The 22392-nt window shown below is 39.6% G+C and overlaps 1 protein-coding gene across 9 annotated transcripts in view; it reads right to left on the minus strand.

Annotated features, from left to right (window-relative positions):
- The window catches only part of LOC122628649 (zinc finger homeobox protein 3), a 269125-nt gene that overhangs the window by 96133 nt on the left and 150600 nt on the right, over positions 1 to 22392 (minus strand). For all 9 annotated transcript variants that reach the window (XM_043811122.1, XM_043811124.1, XM_043811121.1 and 6 more), the window contains one exon: positions 789 to 4171. In XM_043811122.1, coding sequence (XP_043667057.1) covers positions 789 to 3960 — 3172 coding nt within the window. In that variant the 5' untranslated portion in view covers positions 3961 to 4171. The remainder of the gene's footprint in view (positions 1 to 788; positions 4172 to 22392) is intronic.

The raw sequence follows: 22392 nt of genomic DNA on the forward strand, positions 1-22392 counted from the left end.
CAAACTGCACGACGAGTTCTTTGCAGATGGTTCCCTAAATTCGTCTAACAATGACTTTGCAATTTTAATGCATTAATAATACGAAATTATCGATGGCGGCAGTTTGTACGAAGAAAGGGGAGAAAAGAGAGAGGAAGAGGAAAGGACAAAAACGAAAGAAAGAGAAGGAAGAAAAGAGAAGAAGAGAAAAGAGAGAGAGAGAGAGAGAGAGAGAGAGAGAGAGAAAAGAAAGAAAAAGAAGGAAAATGAATTCACCTATTTATCTCCGTCGTGTATTGTCCAAAACCGCATTTTTACATCAGTTGGCGTCAGTTGTTACATTGTAACGCGACTCAATGAAACGCGCGCGTGCTACTCGTATATTTATGTAAGTACAGGCCACCGATACATATAATAACATTGTACGTTGCGCGTGTTATACGGGACACGCCACGACCATATGCCGTACGAAATTACGGTAATCCTGATCTAATTACGAAATAATCGATAAGAGCATTGAATTCATTAAGGGGTGGTGATGCGCGTATACGTATATCCCGGCACGTTAATTTTCTTCGACAAACAAAATTTGATTTTTATCCAAGTGGCAACTAAAGTGGACTTTTTGAAACCTTTATCAAGTAGAAGCAAGAAATAGTTCCATTGAAAGAACGTAAAAGAGAAATGCCACCGCCATAGTATACTCATACAATATACATTAACGCATATACGTCAAAGAAATAGAATAGAAGCTTAAAACGGAGCGTAGGCCAAGGATAATATCTTCATTTATGAAAGCCGGTACTTACCGTTGTTGGTACTCGGAGCATTAGGCGTCGTTGGCGTAGTGGGACTTGGTTGCTGCGTAGGTGGTACATCGGGATCGCTTACCACTTGGAACACGTCACCGATGTCGGTGTGCGGCGTCTCGTTTCCTTGAATGCCACTTCTACGATGAAGTTGGTGTAGTTGCTCCATTTGAAGATGTCTAAGAGATCGAACGTGCTGTAAGAGAGGTAACCTGTGCCTCGCGCTAAAACCGCAAAGAGCGCAATGATAGAGTTTCCCCGGCGATGGTATATTGGCACTGGCCTCTAAAAGATGACGGAGTAAGAGAGCGGCAGCTTCGTGCCTGGGCGATGCAGCGTGCAGAGCTAATTTGTGGGCACTGTTCGTATAGTAATCACACGCGTGACAACGCAATTGGGCTGCACTCGTAGGCGAAGCCAAATATTTCAGCTTCCATTCGTTCCTCGGGCCACCCTCCTTCACATGATTCACGTGTTGCAAACGTTGAAGATGTTTGTCGGTTTTGCAATGTAATTGAAAATTTGCTTTCAGGTTGGTCTTGTAGGAACAAAGTTTACAGACGAAGTGTCCAGCGACGAGAGCGAGTATTTCGCCCTCGCGAGTTCTCGTTCTATCGGCGGCTAAATGATGGCCAAGCGCCTCCAACGAGTCGGTCGCGAAATTGTTACAAACGCAACAGTGGTACAAGTGCGAAGGGTCCGGATCCGCCGGTTCTGGTGGCGGTTCCATGCTATCCGGGGAAAGGCCAACGTCTCCTGCGAGACCACCCATCGCACCCATGCCTGCCATGCCACCCATCAGTTCTGGTGGAAGTTGCGGCGGTAACTGACCACCCGTCATCATTTGTATTAAGAGTGCCTGATTGTAAGCCATGTCCGCTAATGCGGCCTCGGCGTGTTGAGGCTTGTCCAAACCGCCGAGATGGAGCAACTGTTCCAGCTGCTGTTGATGCTGTTGTTGAGCTTGCTGATGATGATGCTGCGCTTGCTGATGATGAGACTGCAACGCCGAGAGCGTCTGCATGTGCTTCACGTTTTGCTGTAATACCAGCATGTTGTGCGTATGCTTCTCACTGGTCATGTGTATCCTGAGATTACGCGCGACGTTGGTCTCGTAGTTGCAAACGTCGCAGCGAAACGTAGGCTTCGGTTTTCCCTGGCTTCCAGCTTGACCGCTGAGATGCGGACTGTGATTTTGTTGATGATGAGGGCTGCGCGTTGGCATCGGTGTGTCCTGAGAAGAAGACGGATTGTTTGTACCCGAAGCACCGCCGCCGCCCTGTTGGAGTTCTTGCATATTGTTTAGATGCTTATCGCTCTGCATGTGTATACTCAAATTGCCCTTCGTCGTCGTCGAGTAATTACACACTTCGCATCTGTACGGCTTGTATCCGCAAGTATACGTCTCGCCACGCGCTAGCCTAGGGTGAGGCTGACCAGCGATGCAATAGATACATGAAGTTTCGCTTTCTGGATGTTTCTCCTTCATATGAATCTCAAGAGTTTCTTGGTACTTGTAGTGCCAGTTACACTTGGGACATTTCAAAGTCTTACAGGAATTCCGACTGTGAATACCGGCGAGTGGTCCACCCGGACCTGCCAGTCGACTACTGGCCAATATCAATTCGCACTTGGGACACTCGACGCCGCTCGGCCTACCTTGCATGTGTTCCGGACAAACGCCTATCGTTGTGCCGGTGAGAAAGTTCGGTGGCTGCTGCGTCAAAGCCGCATACGAGGAAGGTGAGCCCTTTGTGGAGGTGGTCGGTGGTGGAGGTGACGTGTAGTGCAATGCCGCGGCATCGGGTGCTTTTGCCCAAGACGCGGCACTGACCTGACCACCGGTCCATTGTTGTTGCTGTTGATGCGTTTGATGATTGTAGATCGGATGGTTCGAATGTGACGTAGGAGTGCTGGGAGTGCTCGAGGACGGCCTCTGTATCGTTTGTTGTTGCTGAGGGCTGCTAGGTATGCCGGGGGTACTAGAAGGCGTACTCGTCGTCGTAGGCGCCTCGTGTTCCGTCGATTCGCTGCGTTGCTGTTGCTGCTGTTGATTTTGCGTTTGCGCCGGCGATGATTGGGCGCAGGTCGAGCTCGTAACTGGTTCGAGAAAGCTAACCAGCGGCTGTTTCCCCCTACCAACCGCCTGTATAATGGCGGACGCAGTCGAGTGCGAAAGTATCTGCCTCTCGTCTTCCATCAAATTTATTTGATGTTCGCCCTGGGCATGAGCGACGAAACTTTTAGCGTAGCCGAAGCTTAGCTTGCAAATGAAACACATTAGGATGGGCTTTACGGGCACGGAAGCAGCCGGGGGTGGGGGTGCTGCCGGTGGAGGAGGAGGTTGCTTGCTACCTTCCGCACTCCTATAACTAATTACTCGATAACTATGCATAACAGGCAAATCCGGATTATGTTGCTGCTGCGCCGATCTCTGTTGCTGTTGTTGTTGCTGTTGCTGTTGATAAGCTTGGTGGGCGTAGAGCCGCGATACGTAGTAAGCGCTAGCAATTTGAGGAAATACCAAAGAATGAGGAACGGAGACGCCACGACCGTCGACGATGCAGCCGTCCGGCAAAGAATCGTCCTCGCTGAGCTCGCTTTCGCCCTCTATGATGTAAGCCGAACCGTCCGGATTGTAAACTATCTTCCCGTCGAACTTCTCGACGTCACCACCTGTCGGACTTGGACTAGGACTCGGAGCTTGTTGTTGCTGTTGCTGAGCTTGCGACTGCATCGTTATGGTAGTTGTCGTGGTCGTGGTGGTCGTGTCCGCGATGGGGGTAGGTGTCGGTATCGCGTCGCGAGTGCAGGGTTCTGTGCCCGAGGGTGGACTAGCCGTGCGGGGGTGGTGGGGCTGGTGAAGGGCAGCCCCAGCAGCCGGGGGGGACCCGCCCCCTCGACCCCCCTCCTCCTCCGGGCTCATCTCCTGCTTTTGCTGCGCGTACGGGGAATTTTGGAAAGGCCCGCCGTGTTGCTGCTGTCGCTGATTCTGTTGTTGTTGTTGTTGCTGCTGCTGCTGCTGCTGCTGCTGATGATGATGGGCCGCCACCAGCTGCTGATAGAGCTGATGTTGCCCGATCGCGGTTGACGCGTGTTGTTGAAGATGAGAGGGAGGAATGTTGTGATGTTGAAGGTGGTACTGGGGGGGATGGGGCTCACTGGAGGGCATCACCCCAAACGTGAGGCGAGCTCCAGCCTCACATCACCCACGGCGCCTGGGCCTGCGTTTTTCAAACTTTCTCCTCGTTCCCTTTCCTCTCCGCTCCTCGAGCTTCCTGTTTCTCTCCTTCCTCCTTCTGCTACCTGTCTCGCTGCCTTTCCTTCTTCCTCCTCGCCGACAGACGCTTTCCTAGCTACCCCGACGCAACCCCAGGTCGTACCTAAAACATCGAAAGAACGTTTCCCATTTACCTGAGATATTTATCGGCCCAACTATTTGCTTATATTACGTTATGTCCACGTTATAACGTTGACTTGAGCAAACGCAACAAATTCCGAGGACTCTCGCGAAAGATAACAGGGATTATACGAGGAAAATCACAAGCTGGGCCTACAAAGGATAACCGCCGACAGAAGACTCTTTCTTCTATACGGATCTTACGACGGATACAACCATTTGCGGACTCAGCTGTATTTGCAACCTATCGAACGAGCTTATCTGTCGATTGGATATCGACGAGTTCCCCGTGACCCCCGAGAATAACGTTAGAACGGAATAACGAATGACGAAAAGGAGGTGGTTTCACGGAATGAATGCTCCTCTTGTGCGTGCTTAGATCAAAGGTCTCTCTCATTGTCCGCCTTCCACGCGTTCCTCTCTCTCTCTCTCTCTCTCTCTCTCTCCCTCTCCCTCTCCCTCTCCCTCTCCCTCTCCCTCTCCCTTTTTCTCTAACGTGCCTCGTAGAAAAGGTAACAAGAGCCTACCTTGTTCGCTACCGCAAACAAACGACAAGGCCACGCGACCGTAACAGTCACGAAGACTCTTTTTACCTCAACCCCATGAGATGATGACTCCTAAAACTGGTCGAATGAATGAGATGAAACATTACTTCAAACATTATTATCATTCATTATTCCTATCCCTATAAGAGACCGTGTGTTACCACACATAATCCAATCCTTAGTAGACGAATAACACGAAGCTTTGACCATTCGCAAGATTTAACGTATTATAAATGAAGATAGTGGGAGTAGACTTTATGTTCACATATGGAGGGACGAAGAAAAAAGAAACGAGAAGGAAAGAGAAGAGAAGAGAAGGAAAAAGAACGGAACAAGGAAAAGAAACAAAAAAAAAAAAAAAAAGAAAAAGAAATGAAAAGAAAAGAAAAAGAAAGATCTTTCAACAGCGCTTCCCTCTTCCTTCCTTTTCATCCTTTGCCGTTGGCTAAAGGCACATCGTTGGACATTATGGTAGAAACGCGTACGGCATTACGTCGACTCTTCTGTCCCTTCTACCCCTTTCTCTCCTCCTCCCCCACCTCCTCCTCCTACTCACCGGTCCATCATCACCACGGTTATAATTCCGCGGTGCAAACTCCATAATTCAGTGACCGTATCCCCGTGGCCATCGTTTTCACAAACGATACCATTTTTTATAATGACCACGAAGGCCGATCGTTTTCCTTGCATTATCGTCGATCTTAAAAAGACGAACGGACCGACTTCACCTAGGCGAATTCTTCGTGCGCGGCCAAACGAAGAGAGAAAGAGAGAGAGAGAGAGAGAGAGAGAGAGAGAGAGAAGAAAAAAAGTTAATCGATGAGACCAAGTATACTTCGTCTCTCTGGTAAGCGTTGATCGTGCCAACTTGACGCGTTCCTTCCTCTCTGTAATATGAAATCAAGAAGAGGGAAAAAAAGATTTCAATGATTATAAGGCATGAATAAAAATCCAAAAGAACATTTACTATACATAAATATATCGTAACGAGGTTAGACGACAATTTATAATTGCCGAAACTATCGTCACGATTTATCTTTATTTCGTTTTATCCTAAAAGCGACAATTTTTTTTTCTTTTTTTTTTTTTTTATTTCTAACATTTTCGTAAAGGAAGATTTCAGAATGAGAGAGAAAGTATATATGTACGTAAAATGAGATTAGAAACACAATGCCCGAGCATAGGCTGGAAAAGAACAAACACAAAAGCGTTGGACTTTGGGATTCGAGCATGTTGTGTAACCGAGAACATCTGCCAATCTGGTAACACCTGCCCTGTCTCTTCTATTTATTGTAGATTCGATAGAGAACGAAGCTAGACTTTTTCTTCTTTCCAAACTCTCTCTTTCTCTATCTATCTATCTATCTATCTATCTATTTATCTATCTATCTGTCACTCTCTCTCTTTCTCTTTTTTTTTCTCTTACACCCTCGTTCCACGAAATAATTATTTCGTTTGGATCTATCCTAGAACGAGACCCCTGTTTATCTTTTTCTCTATTGCATCCGATGCACTCGTCGAATAATAAATCTCACGTGTTGGTTATTGATTAATGCGTGTTACCTCTCCCTTCTCTCTCTCTCTCTCTCTTTCTTTCACTGTTTTGTTTGTCAAGTCATAGTCATATGAGAGGAAACATATCTAACTAGACATTTTCTTTTATCTTCTGCAATATGTTTATACGAGTATTACGTGATCGATTAAAGAAATATTATACACGTTATATATATATATATATATATATATATATATATATATGTTATATGTATATGCACATATATTTAATATATATATAATATATTTATATATAATATACATATATGTATGTACAGACATGTAATTACACATTAGGATCGCAGTTATCTGCTTATTACAATGTTACCGCAGTTGCTTTATAAGGTGCAGGTCAAATCGATTTATACCTTACGTAATAGCTTTGGTTGGCCATTCGTAATATCGCTAACATAGTGTTGCTAAACTGTAAAATGATCGGAGTAAAGGATATTTAAAGGAGGAGTATGGTGGGATGAAGGGGGAGGAGGGTGGAGAGAGAAAAGTAAATGCGTATGTAGAAAAATTGTACGATTAACGCGTCACAAATTGGAATGATCTTAGGTGTCCCGTTTGTTCTTCGTCTTCGTCTTGATCATTCTCTGATTATTCTCTTTTCCTATTTCTTTTCCTCTCGTCGTATCTCTTACGTACAAAGGAAGAGACAGACGGCATCGATGCATAATTATCAAGTTTGGTAGAAAGTAAGACGCAGGTGGTAGCCGATAATTTGGAGGAAGGAGAGATAAAGAAAGAAGAGGACGAAGGATTGAAAGGTTTTCAATGAGGTGACCGGATAAGAGAAGAAGAAAAAGAAGTAGTTCTCGATGATGACGATTCTGATGATAATAATGATGACGATAATAACGACGAGAACAACGAGTACGATGATGAGAATGACGACGACGACGACGACGATGACGACGATGACGACGACGAGGATGATAATAATAATGATGATGATGATGATGATGATGATGATGGGAGTTAAACATTCGGCGAACAACCGCTAGCCACTGTCCAGCTTTTGTTTGTCCTGTCGTTTCACCGGAAACCGAACCGATGGGTGTAGCGTATAGGAATATATTCTGAACTCGGTAGCACGAAAGCTCCCTTTTGTATGTCCTCTCACCGACGGCAAGGAGAAAAGAAAAGAAGACCGTGCAGCACAGCCATGAGGGGTTTTCGGGGGCCCACATGACGACGATCGACGAATGGGCCCTCCTCCTCCTCCTCTTCCTTCTCTTTCTTCTTCTTCGTTTCGGTGTTCGATGGTGCCATCGAAAGAAAGAGAGAGAGAGAGAGAGAGAGAGAGAGAGAGAGAGAGAGAGAGAGAGAAAGAGAGAGAATAAAAATAAGTAAAAACGTGATAAAAAAAGATAATAAAAAAAATGACATCATAATAACAATAATAATAATAATAATCAGATAAAAAAAAAAGGAAAACATAAGAAACGCAAGATGCGGGACCGGAATTATGAACGTCCAATTATCTCGTACGCGTCTCGTTATTTATTGAATATATATCGTGGCTGTTTATGTTACTCAGGCGAGTTCGCGTGTCGAACCGTGCAAAAGTGAGACGAATATGGTCAGGTAAGGGACCACGAGAACAAATTTGGGCTCGTCCAACCCTAAAGAGAGTTCTACAGGAGAGCCGGAAGCGGAAGACCGATCTGTTTCTGATACATCGAAAGTATGTCTCCTCGAGTACAAACTGCACTCTACATTTTATATCTCACGGAAAGGAAGATTATTGTAATGTATTGTGACACGTGGTCTCTCACGTGTAATATTATTACACGTTTCGTTCTCGTATATCGTTCGCCGTTCTATTTTTTGACATCGGACATCATTATCTGAGATTAACCATTCGTTTGATATACGAAAAATATTATTATTATTATTATTATCGTTATTGTTATTATATAACTTGATATTCCATATAAATAAGTATATGCAATAGATATGAATTAATGTATGTGTATAGAGATATTAGATGATTTTTCGTTGTACAATGATAAATTTGGTTACGAACAGTTTTACGATGTTACGTGCCGTCAGTTGAGAATCCATGATCGATCGTGATCACTAAGATGGCGAGAAAACGTTATGGGAAGAAAGAAGGAAGATAGTAAGATGGTCTCTCGAGTTTCTCGAGGATCGCGAGCGAGTAATTTACGTGCAACATGAATCCACCGTAACGCTTAATCCTGCGGTGGAGCTGGCGATTATGAAGTTAGGGTCCGGTTAGGTGCCGAAGAGACGAGAAGAGAGCCTCTTTGTGATATCAATTAAGTATGATTTGCCCAGAACCGAAGAGGAACGTTGCTCCACGCGCTACCCTTCGATCATCTCTTTTCCTCCATATATTTTCATCTTCCTCTAGCTTCCCTCCCCCTATCCTTGTATACCACTATACCTCTATCCCTCTCGTTCTCATCCCTACCACCCAGTAATCCAAGGTTTAACTCATTCCCTTATAATTTCCTCCCAATGCACCGTGAGAAACTCGCCCGTAACGCTCACGCACATAGTACCAGAAAGGTCACACATTATTGGATCTCCGTCCAATCATCGTTCTTCCTGGACATCCGGTCTAGACGCTAGTTCGGAGATCGACCAAGCTTTTTAAATGATTATCAAACTTGATTTTATATATATATATATGTGTGTGTGTATGTGTATTTTTTATTTCGTTCATATGAAATTTTAATCGTGATCAAATTAATTTTAATCTCATATATACCCGAATAATATTTACTTAGTTACCTAAGTTAATAGATATCGAACGAACAGATTTAGAGACGATATTAGAATCTATTGCGAGTGCAAGAGAATTGCTTGCTTGGAAGAAGAAAAAGAACAAAAAGAAGGAAAAAACAGAAGAGGGAGAAAGAAAGAAAGAAAGAAAGAAAAATAAAGATAAGAAAAAAGGAAAAAGAAAAGGAACAAAAAATAGCTCGAAATTAATAATTATACTCAAAACGGCAAGGAGTTAACGACATTAATTTGAATTTCAAACGAGCCAAAGCTGGCAAAGAGGAAAATATTATTTTTAACGCGCTCGATACACGCTCTTCTCTTATAACAGTATAGGTAATAGTAAAGTATAGGTACATATATATATGTATATATATATATATATATAATACTAAACGGACAACGTTACGATCGTCGTCGTCGTCATCGTCGTTGTTGTCGTTGTCGTCGTCGTGCTATGGACGACGTTCATCCAAGGGCAAGAAATTCGTGACCGAATCTGATGTAGGCGTGCAAACTGTGCCCCGGTAGCAATGCGTTTTCAGTGTTGTAGGAAGTACTGCCTTTTTTTCGACGACGTCGAACGTGTACCACCGTCGAACGTCGACCGTCGACGTTGACGACAACAACGGTGTGGTCGACAACGACGACGACGACGACGACGACGACGACGGCCAGCGTAGGGCTGGCTAATGACAAAATCAATGCGACATAATTAGACATGGCGGCTACCTACCTACCCAACTACCTACCGATCCATCGCGAACTACCGTATTTCTCTGTGTGCTGTTAGGGTTCTAACAGAAGGGAATTATTGTAAAAACATCCCTTAATGTGATCGATATGGCTTCGTTTGTTACCTCCTGCTCCGTGTTGTACCGTTCGTAAAAAAAGATTTGCCTTCTCCCATCGAACGAATCAAGCTTTCTTTCTTTCTTCCTTTTTGTTTTATTTGCAAAAACGAACGAACGAACGAACGAACGAACGAACGAACGAACGAACGAACGAACGACAGTTCGTTCATATTTCTATTCCCCTGTTTTCCCTATCTATATCTCCTATCAATAAAACGTCAAGAATAATAATAATAATCACGTAGAAATGAATATGTAAGGATACATCGATATGCCAGCTGTGAAACTATTTTTACGATTATACGTGATTAAATAGAGAAAACGGAACTGACGAAAGGGGGATGTGACTTGAACGTTGCAAAAAGTTCGCAACAAATCGTTCGTATAGGTAGGGAAGTCGATATAGTCTTGAAAGAGAGAGACAGAAAGAGAAAGAGAGAGAGAGAGAGAGAGAGAGAGAGAGAGAGAAAGGAGAAAGAAAAAAAGCTTCGATTCCATAAGCTGCTTGGTAGAAACGACTTTACGACGTGTAGCGCTACGCCGAAGCTCTAATTATACCCACGAACAAAGGGCCACTCTATCCCAACGACGTACACGTAAGGTCGGAAAACATTGATGAGCGTGCTGCTGGCTATATACGTGCTCGACGACGATGGCCGTCGTAGCGACCTGAACCACATCGCCATTTGCTACACAATTCTCTTTCACGTTTCTGACGATATTTATATATATATATATATATATATATATATATATATATATATGTGTGTATATATATATGTATGTATGTATGTATGTATATGTATATATATGTATACGCATATATATATGTATGTATGTATATATATATGTATATGTAAGTAGGAAGCGGAACTGTTAAACTCGATTTGAACACTCTCCGTCGTGCTCTTTTACAAGTTATTGCACGACGACGACGACGACGACGACGACGACGACGAAGACGACGAAGACGACGAGTATATCTCGTTAAAAACGAGCGAAGATCATCGACGACTCTTCGTCGCTTCAAGATGACGATGATTAAGTGCATTACGACTGCGGAGAACTCTAACGAGCGATTGAGACCTCGCCTTTGCGTTCCAATTGTCATCGCCTCGTTATTTCCCTCTCTCTCTCTCTCTCTCTCTCTCTCTCTCTCTCTCTCTCTCTCTCTCTTTCTGTCTGTCTGTCTTTTCTTTCTTTCTTTCTTTCTGTCTTTCTTTCTTTCCTTTTTCATTTCATTTTTTTTTTCTTTTTTCCTCGACACAACCGTTACAGTCGCGAGTACAACAAGATTCCGCAAAGATTCAACGAATCTCTATAATCGTCGATATCGTGCGCAATGTCTAGTATGTCGTTCGAATTTATTTCAGGAATGTTCGTGGAATTGAAGGTAGGAAAAAAAAAAGGAAAGAAAAAGCGAAAAGATAAAGAGAAAAAGAAGGAAAGAAAACGAACACCCTAGAAAATAATATAAGCTATATAAAGGACATGATATTGCGAGAGAGTTTCTGCTTCTTGGGTAGTGTAGCTCTTATATGTCTCTCCTTTTTCATCATTTTTCTTTTTCTTTCTTTCTTTTTCCTTTTCTTTTTTCTATCTCGCTGCGAACGCTGACGTAACATCTCATATAGCTGATCTAAATCAATGGAGATCCTTCTTGCGTTCGATCGAATCAACAAACGATCTCTCGCTTCCTCGACGTGCTGCTCTAATAACTTCGTTAACGACGCGCATACGTACACACATATATATATATATATTTATATATATTTATATATATATATATGTATACATATATTACAATTATATTTCGAAAGATATGGAAGAAGAAGAAGAAGAAGATAAAAAAAATATTCTCTTCTAATTATAGAAATGGATGAATGCTATACGTGCTTGTCTCACGGATTACACTATCTACGAGCTAAATAAATGTCTATGTATATAAAAAGTAAAAAAAAAAAAAAAAAAAAGAAAAGAAAAAAAAAGAAAAAAGAGGAATAAGAGGAAGAGAATCAATAGTTGGCCAATAGATTTTACTTGAAGCATTAATGGCCTGGCAAATTAATCGAGCGACTTTGCTCGGACTAGTGTGGCCACTACCGTACGTTCGAAATAGATCGAAATCATTTTAATAAAAGCAAAAAGGATAGAGTTAGGATTCTGAGGTTACCGATGATTTCACCTTTCGACGAATCAAAACGAAGATTTGTTTTCTCGCAGACATCGCAAATCGCTTCGTCGATGGTTAATCCTAAGCTGTTACTTTTTCGTTGTCTCTCTCTCTCTCTCTCTCTCTCTCTCTCTCTCTCTCTCTCTTTCTTTCTTTCTTTCTTTCTTTCTTTCTCTCTTTCTCTTTTATTCTTTCATCTGCTCGCGTCTACTTGATTGCGTTCACGTGCTGCCTGCCACAGGGTTCTCTGCTCCAACTATGTAAGTACTTTGATATATCGAAATATCGAAATATTCGTTTTGAGAAGCAGCAGAGGACATTTGTATTTGCGAAAGATATAAATACACTTGCCGAAACAGGCATTTACATTATAACTTTTATTCCAAGATATTTTTATTTGTCTTTCTTTTTTTTTTCTTTTTCCATTTTTTTTCTTTCTTTTTCTTTCTTCTTTCTTTCTTTTTTTTTGGTCAGGTCCCACCATCGACCAGTGTGACAATAGAAAATGGATGACGGATAAAAGAGGCAAGATCGAGGTCGTTAGACGTTACAAGAATGTTCCTTCGAGTTGACAATGGAAAATCGAAGTAAAGAGGGGAAGGACGAGACGGAAGCAAAGAAAGAATGGCCGTCGATGAGCGTTTGGTAAAAAATAGCAACTCAACAGAGAGAGAGAAAGAGAGAGAGAGAGAAAGAAAGAGAGAACTGGTCGGTAGAAATGTTCAAGGTGAAATCTTTACATCGTGCGTTGTCCTCTCGAAGAAATTATCGAGGAAAGACCTCCAACATTTTTTTTTATATTCGTTAGCAATCGTCAATCGTTATCATCTCGATTGATAACAAATCGATTCGAGTAAACGATCGTAAATAAGTAGCAGGAAGAACACGAGAGATCAACCGAAAACGATCGATTGTCATTCAAGATGATCGTTTGTTGCTTTTAAATACAAATCGAATGAACGAACACTCCCTTTATACAAATTCTCTGATCGACCAATGACATGCCTCGGCATTTTGTCATCGTCATTGTCATCATCATCATCATCATAATCATCATCATCATCATCATCATCATCATCGTCATCGCAGTCGTCGTTGTCGTCGTCGTCGTCGTCGATGTCGACGAGCTCGCGCGCACGAGCTCTTCTTTATTGTCCCTGTTCGCGAATCAGATATGCGGGCACATTGTCTGCTGGAATTATTACTAATTGCTCGAAGGACGAGCAGCAATTGCGACGATCGCGGGACTCTTCAGGAGACGCGAGCCGCTTCGTGGAAACAGATTGTCGCGAGAACTTTGTAGACCAATCGTGTCGGACTGCCTCTCTCACGCGGATTCTTTCTTCTTCGTTTTCTTTTTCTCTCTCTTTTTTCTTTTTTTTTTTTTTTTATCATTAATCGACTTCTGCCAAATTCATCGTCAATGCTTTTTTAATATATCTTTCTGTTTTCTTTTTTTTTTTTTCAGAAATATCGACGAAACGCAGACATAAACTTTTCATACTTTACTTTTCTTTTATATTTCAATTTTCATATTTTACGTATCTTTCTATCTTTACGGTGAGATAATATATAATGTATATGCTTTATTATAATATTTAATGATTATAATCATGATCGTTTGTTTGTTCTTTTATATATATATATATATATATATATATATATATATATAATATCTATATATACATATATACATATGTATATGCAACACAATGTGACTTCTTTCAAATTTTTTTTTTTTTTTTCATAATGTCTACCAATTGTAATACTCGACTTTTCGTATTTCACAGATCTCTCGTTTGTTCTCGATCCTCGAGAGAATTCCCATTCGATCTCTCGACCGATCGAAAGTCGCCAGTCACCGAGCGGAACGACGACGAGCTTTTGAACGTCTAACGATCGATGACGCGAGCAGCGCGCTCGTGATGAGTTCCGGCTCGTTTCAATGAGAGGGAAAGAGAAAGAGAGATGTCCGATCGAAGACGAGAGAGAAAGATAGAGAGAAAGAGACAGAAGAGAGAGAAAGAGAGAGAGACAGAGAAAAAGAGAGAGAGAGTCTGTGTCGTCGCACCGTAATTATTTTAATCGCATCCTTATCTTATCGCACCACCTTGCATATGTTTTTCTACGTTTATACACACCGTGTCAGGAATAAAAGTCAGAAAAAGGAGGAAAAGATATGGACGGATAATCGAGTTAACACGAATGGATCTCCAGTTTTCTCGATCCTCTTTATTCAATTTATGAGATCTAAGACAATTGGCTTTTAAATCTTTTCTGATAATTCTAAGATGATTCTCGAAGACGAGATTTGTAAATCTTTTTCAAAGAAAGAAAGAAAGAAAGAAAGAAAGAAAAGAAAGAAAGGAAAGAAAGGAAAGGAGAACGTCGAAGTAAATTTAATAAATAATAGAATGCATGATTATTTTTGTACGAGTAGAAAGAAAAAGTTAAGTAATAAAGAAGTTGGAAAAAAGAAATTTTAAATGTCTGCATTTCTTGAAACGATGCGATGCGAAAACGATAAATGGTATAATGAATAATTTTTAATAACGAAAGTATAAATAAAATAATCGTTCTGTACGATTTCTGTTCTACAGAGATCCCTTTATTTCTCTTTTTTCTCGTTGCTATTTATGATCTATATTCTTTAATCGTCACGATTAAACAAATATAAAGAAAATTAGAGATTGAAAACTGAGCTGATTGATCTTTGAATAAATATGAGAATTATTCGAACGATGCGATCTGTATTATGAATGAATTTGTGAAATTCGTAAAAGTCTAAATGAATTGGATGAAGTAAAACGAAATTAAATTAAAAAAAAAAGAAAGGAAAAAAAATAATAATAACAATAATGTATTCATTCATATTATTATCTATCTATCATTTTCAGGCGACAATAGAAACGTAAAAGGAAACAAAATTATTTTCCGTCTAGCGTAATGACGTCACTTATTGAGCGATCGGATAGTACGTTGATTAAATTTAAATGGATCATTGATATAAATCGGTGAAATTGTTCAAGATTCTTGTAATTATTTTTTTTTCTTCTCTTTTTTTCTTTTTTCTCATCAATCTTTTCCTTTTTTTTTTTTTAACTCTTCCCCAGAGTCATACACGTGTGATTAAAAATAGAATAAACATATATTTTCTATCTACTAGGACGATCGATAGATCCGTCCAACGATTACATTTTTTCTTTTTTTCGTTTACGACATCTTTCCGATCGAACGATTGTAAGATTAAGCTGAATAAAAGAAAAAAAAAAAAAAAAACAACAACAACAACATAATCAAAAATCAATATCAACATCATAGTAAATGCAAAAGTAAAATCGTCAATAGATAAATCACTGCAATCTGAAGTGAATGAATCGTTATTTCTTTTTTAATTTCTCGTGAAGTATCATCGAGTCTTCGTCAAGAAGAAAATAAAAAAAGAAAAATAAATTTAGAAGAGAGAGAGAGAGAGAGAGAGAGAGAGAGAGAGAGAGAGAGAGAGAGAGAGAGAGAGAGATGCACCGTTCATTATCGTTACATAATGAGAAAGAAGATAGATAGATAGATAGATAGATAGATAGATAGATAGGTAGATGAATAGATAGATATAGAAACAGAGAGATAGAGAGACAGATAGATAAAAGAAATAAAAAGAAAAAATGAAAAAGAAAAAAGAAGGTTACAAGAGGATTTCGAGCAGGGTGATCGATAAAAAATGGAAAACCATTGTGGAGGATTCCACGTCGATATTAATTCGACTATCTTAACGTATCTCGAGAAGTACTCGGGACACCCGGTTGGTCGTGCTCTACTAGAGCGACGTAGATACAAGCCGGATAGGACGGATATTCAATTATTCATATACTATTAGCCACCGCTCATATACCGGGTGTCCCGAGCACGGATTTTAAATCCTCGTTTGAGTTTTCCGTTCATCCGTTCGTTTCTTTATTTCTCGATATTGAAAAACGACGTTGAGCTTTCGAATTCTTCTTCTTTCTCTTCTTTTTCTTATTCCTTTATCTTTTCTTTTCTTTTTTTTTGTTTACTTTTCGTTTTCGTTTCTGAATTTTGTTTTGTTTTCCTTTCTTTTTCTTTTTTTTCTTTTCTAATCCTATCACGTAAAGGTACGTAAGGTAACATATATACATACTTACGTATGTACTTACATACGTAGGTACGACAAAGTGTAATACCTGCTTACCCGTCGTGGGCGACGAGTCGAAGAGAAGGAAAGAGAGATAGGGAGCAAAAGCGAGGGTAATGGACGATGAAAATAAAGCGAGAAAACGCTCGACGACAATGCCCAACGATAACGGTCTCCTCCGTGTCAACGATCGACGCGTTCTACAATGAGTCACACACTTGCTACGATCGCGAACGAGTAACGACGACGACAAACCGTGTTCCACGCTTCCATCTCTCTTCTCGATCGATCGTTAAAAATTTTATTCGAAATATAAAAGCAATATATATATATATATATATATATATATATATATATATATATATATCTACACAGATATCGTTCAAATTACTAAAATGGAAATAATCGAAAGAAAAGTTAACATATATATATGCATATCTATTATCGTATATATACATATATGAGTAATACGAATCTATATATATATATATATATATATATATATATATATATATATATATGTATATTAAAAAACATAAGATCGATTATAACGGATAATATATCCGATGGATCGAAAAGAGAAATACAAAGAAATTGTAGATTTTATTAAAAATAACAAGAGGAATGAATACACACAGATATCGATTATAATATCTAAAGTTAATATAATAAAAAAAGAAAAGTACAGCCACAATTATTGCGTATGCATATATAAGTATGAGTAGTATAAATTTCTATGTTATATCAACGTGTCACGAAAAACATATGATCGATTTCAACACAAGGGTTGAGGAGGGTTAGGGATAGGAGTAGGAGTAGGGATGGGGATGTTCTCACATAGATCGAAAAGAATATAGACAAACAAACAAACGTAAAGGATACACGTAGTTGGCCGTAGTCGAGAAGTTAGCCCTTATCTAAAGATTGGATCGGCCTGTTAGCCTCGCCTACGCTATACAACACAACGCAAAGGAAACTTCCTCCTTCGAAGAGCGAGCCCTCCTATCTCCTGTGATCCGATTAATTAATTCATACGATTAATTGCTGTATCCTTATCGCCGAGAAAATCTTCGGCTCTTCTGTTCGAGGAAGAAGAAGAAGGAGAAAAAGAAAAAGAAATAAAAAGAAGAAAAAGGATCCGAGAGAAGACGACCACAACAACGACCACGACGAGGACGACAATGACAACGATCGAAGTCCTAAACATAATGCTCGTCGGCTCGTCCTCGTGGAAAAAGGGCGGGAGTTTAGGTATACTTCGAGAACAAATAAGAGACATCACACAGTGATCTGGATGCTGCAAGATGCAGCATGCTACCCACGCGAAAATAACAATTTCGTCGTTGGTAAACGCGTATATAGGTACACACACGCACGCACGCATATTTGTACGTATGCACATATACATAGGAAGATACATATGTATCAACGTAAGCGTGGGCGGATCTCGTCTTGGACGATACCAACAACTTTAGCCCTTTTCGCTGATCGACGAGCCCATAACGCGTATGACCGAGACGTTTCTTATCTTCATTTTCTTCTTCTTCTTCTTCTTCTTTATTTTTTTTTCTTTCTTCTTCTTCTTCTTCTTCTTCTTCTTCTTCTTATTATTATTATTATTATTATTATTATTATTATTATTAATATGGTCGTTTCGTAAACGAACAATAGAAAGATTTAAGTTTGAAAGTGAATAAAGGTAGGTATGCTTATAGGATTATTTGAAATGGAATTATTTGCCGAACGTTATTATCCTATCATCCTCCCTCACTATCTTATCGTTATTTTTAAGGATAATGAGGATAAGATCCTTCAAAGGGCGAACCAACGAAAGATGTAAAGAAATCTTCATTTATCCGACGAAAGTATTCTATCCGGCGAAAGTAGAAAAAAGGTTCTTTGTTCTCTCAAAATTCAATCGTCCACGATATTTCAAAAAAAAAAAGAAAAAAAAAAAGAAAGAAAGAAAAAAGAGAAACACAAAAGAATTTGATCCTCTTTCTTTTTTTTTTCTTTTTTCTTTTTTCTTTAGAAAAAACACAGTAACTAGTAGTACCTAGTATTACTACTACTACTATTACTATTACTATTACTACTATCCCTCTTTCATTACAATACATCGAAAGTTTACGATGATCGAAAATAAGACAAGAGTGAAAAAGAAGAAGAAGAAGAAGAAGAAGATGAAGAATGAAGAAATTTTCGAATGACGCAGGTACCCCTCGATGTATTTTCAAAGATAGATCAAAGTTAAGTTTCTTCAGAAAAAGTGCAGGTCATCTTACCAGGTGTTTTGTGTGTCCTCTTTATCGATGGGTTTTAAAGCGTAAACCTTGGCTGTTCGTACGAGAATCTATTGTTATCTTTCGTCCAGCTAGAGTTTTATCCTAAAAGCATCCAACTCATACCAAGAATACATTCATCCTAGTTCCATTCCTACGAGAATATTTTCCCTAAGGTATTGTTGCTCTACCTTTCGTAGGGCGTCGGGAATAACTATCTCTCTGTTCACGCTTTTTCTCATACCACAAATCAAAGATCAAACTGAGAAAGAGAAGATTGGAGAAGGGACAATGAAAGAAGAAAAAGAAGAGAGAGAGAGAGAGAGAGAGAGAGATAAATAAATAGATTATGTTTGCTATGGTAAATGCCAAGTATATCCTGACAGGATCCTACTACGATCCAACGAGATCCATATTAACAATACCTATACCATTCGTTTACATTTCATTGTTAAAAATATTTCAATACGGTCGAGCTAGTCTTAGATGAATTATATCAAAAGATGTAGGGAGTATTATAAACCTATAACGATACTACACTGTTGGTTCAACGTAACGGCTTCTTTCATACTGGCACCTGGTAGATTCTCGATAATTCCTGAATTTTTCTATTTACGAATCTTTTCACGGGGGTGGCTGATGAACGAAGAGAAGGAGGAGGGTGTCACTAGTGGGCTGCAAAAAAAAGGGAGAAAAAAGAAAGAAAAAGACGGAGAGAGAGAGAGAGAGAGAGAGAAAGACTATGGAAAATCTGTATTCCAAGGTGCGAGCAAGATGCCATTCTTCTACTTACGTATATACAACGTACATACGTCAAATTTCCGCGATACTTTCCCACGAAAGTGAAGCGTCGAAAGAATTCGAGGTGTTAACCATATGTAGGAGAAGGGAGAACTATTATTATTCGTTCCACGCGTCATTTAGAATGGAGGAACTCTCGGTCGCTTTATAATTCATAGAATTACACGCCATTGGAATTCTAACATGAACGATATAAGGGAATACGAGCCATCGCGATAATGATTCACCGTGGCTGTGATTTATCGCGCAAAATCGATTTGTATTCTGTTTGGGCGTACCCACCGGGGAGAGGGGAAAGAGAGAGAGAAAGAGAGAGAGAGACATTTCTTTCACCTGTCGATTATTAAAAGAGTGGAGGCTGGCGTTAATCGGTCCGCAATCGATTTTCTTTGCTAAAGGCCATGCCGATTTCATCTGTAATTCATCGTATGCTTCACAAAGTGTTTTTTCTCTTTTTCTTTTTTATGATTAATAATCGTAAGCGCCCAGGTCCCACATTCTCACCCTCACTACCCCCTTACGTTTGATCTTTGATCTCTCTCTTTCTCTCTCTCTCTCTCTCTGTTTTCTCTTTTTTTTTTCTGACACGAAGAACAAATTCTTTCGCACGGGAATTCCTTCTCGAAAAAAAAAAGAAATAGAATATATATATATATATATATATATATATATATACGTTTTTTTGTTCATATCCTTTGCCGTTCTTCGAACTCGTAAATGTTCGTCGAATGAGTAACGACTTTTCGAACTTGACTTCCCAAAGGAGAGAGAAAAAGAGAGTGTCTATGTGTTTGTATGTGTATGAGAGAGAGAGAGAGAAAAAGAAAACAGAAATAAAAGTTCTGTCGTTGCTTTCTCTTAGGTGCAACTATACGGAAAAGTACTAAAGACACGGCCGACGTTGTTGACCGGCAATAAAGCCCGGCGTCTAATTAATTCCAGCCTGGCTGGTAATTAACGGTGAAAACAGCTTCGGTCTCGAATGGACCGAATGGGCCGGTCTTTCTTTCCTTTTATATTTTTCTTTTCTCATCTTTCTCTCTTTCTCTCTTCTATCTGTTCTCTCTCTTTCTCTCTCTTTCTCTCTCTCTCTCTCTCGTTTTCTTTCTCTTTTGTCTTCTTCATTTTCTCTTTCTCTCTGTCCTTCTCTATCTCTCTCTCTCTCTCTTTTTCCCTTCCTTTTCTCTTTCTCTTAGAACCATCCGTTCGACACTTCTCCAATGGGTCCTCTCATTCTTTCTTATTATATACGACCCGAATAATTTCTAAACAGGTAGACGATGTTACAACTAAAAATACATTGACAAACACGACTACTCGATGCGACATCTATTTCATCTCTTTCTTCATTAATTCCATTTTACAAATTAATTTTCTATTATATTTATCAAAAATTCTCTTGACTTTGCTTTATCCATTCTTACAGATACTAATCTATTTTTAATTAATACGATAAATCTTTAATAATCGTCTCAACGATCGTAAATGATATAACGAAACGAAACGAATACGAAACGGAAAATTTTGTTTGCTCGATATCGTTGGATGAAACGAGTTAAACGTGATAAAATAATTAGCGAAAATTTTATTAGGAGAAAATTCGTAAATGAAATTGATTAAAAAAAGACAGACAGACAAAGAGAGAGAAAAAGAGAAAGAGACAGAGAGAGAGAGAGAGAGAGAGACTTCGTTCCTTCGGAACTATCGATACTGTCCATCTTATCGACATTGCTCGCTATAAATGACTGTTATATCATTTCGATGATTGCATTCCCTAGATATTTTCGATAAAACGCCTTTTATTTTATACTTGCTTTATAGTCTCGAGCCTACGCCTTAATTAACTAAGTAAACATCGATAGGCGTAAAACTCGTTAATACAAAAATGACAGGGTAGTCGGGGCGATTTATAACGTTCAATGATTCCCCAAGATATTCCTCTTTTAGATAGATACTAATTACTTATTCGCAATTCAGGTTTATACTTGAACGAATGCGAAAAAGATCGAGAACATTGATGTGAATATTTTTATTCCTTATTATTATTATTATCAATATTAATAATAATAATAATGTTATTATTATTACTACTAATATTAATCGACTTCATAATCGCAACTGTGCCGGAAATCCTGCTCACCCAATTACATTACTTCAAATGAGGATGAACGAAAGAAAAACCTTTGATAATTTATGTTAATGGCCACGAATACATAGTCGCATCTAATTGAAATAATTTCTCGAAGAAATTTCTTACTTTCGAGTGATCCAAAGTGAAAGAAAAAAAGAACAGAAAAAACGAAAAAGAAGAAAACAATGAGACGATACACGCATTTCGTTTTTGCGAACGAAAAAAGAAGATAAAAAAGAAAAATAAAGAAAAGAAACAGAAACAAGTCGACGAACAATGTGTCGGTCGAGTAAAACGAGAACGCGAGGGTAGCCTTTTACGGTTCGGGAGAGATGAGAGGAGAGAAAGAGAGAGAGAGAGAGAGAGAGAGCTTACACGAGGAGGAGTTTTCTGGATCACAAAAGAGAAAAATTTTCAGTTCGATTGAGGTGGACCGGTACGTCGATAATTAACTGGATCAATTAGTTCGAAACTTGTGTGAGGAGCTTTATTAAAACGACTCGATTAACAGGTATGATAGAGAGATATCTATTTACGTCTATGCTAGGAACAAGTCTGATCTATTAAATTGTACTCGTCAACGTATACGTAGTATATATACGTGTCAAATGTGTACGTTAGCTAACTTAAGTATGCGTGTGAAAGGAAAAGAGAAAGAAAAGAAAGAGAGAGAGAGAGAGAGAGAGAGGGGAGAAGAGAAAGAGACAGAGAGAGAGAGAGTGAGAGAGAGAGAGAGAGAAGACGATAACGAGAACAGGATTATGGAAAGGTGTCTCGTTAACGCGGAGCGCGCCAACGAAGGGCCTCAAGTCCCCCACCTTCAGATGGTCTCAACTCGCTCTCGAAGTTACTCGCACCGTTGAGAAAGGAGGAGAATCGAATAAAAAGGTCGACGTTATTGTAAGGAACGGAGCGAGTTCAATTCACGAAGAAATTGCAATGATAGCTGACTTC

This window comes from Vespula pensylvanica, chromosome 4 (genome assembly GCF_014466175.1).
Source record: "Vespula pensylvanica isolate Volc-1 chromosome 4, ASM1446617v1, whole genome shotgun sequence".
In the NCBI taxonomy this organism is placed as follows: domain Eukaryota; kingdom Metazoa; phylum Arthropoda; class Insecta; order Hymenoptera; family Vespidae; genus Vespula; species Vespula pensylvanica.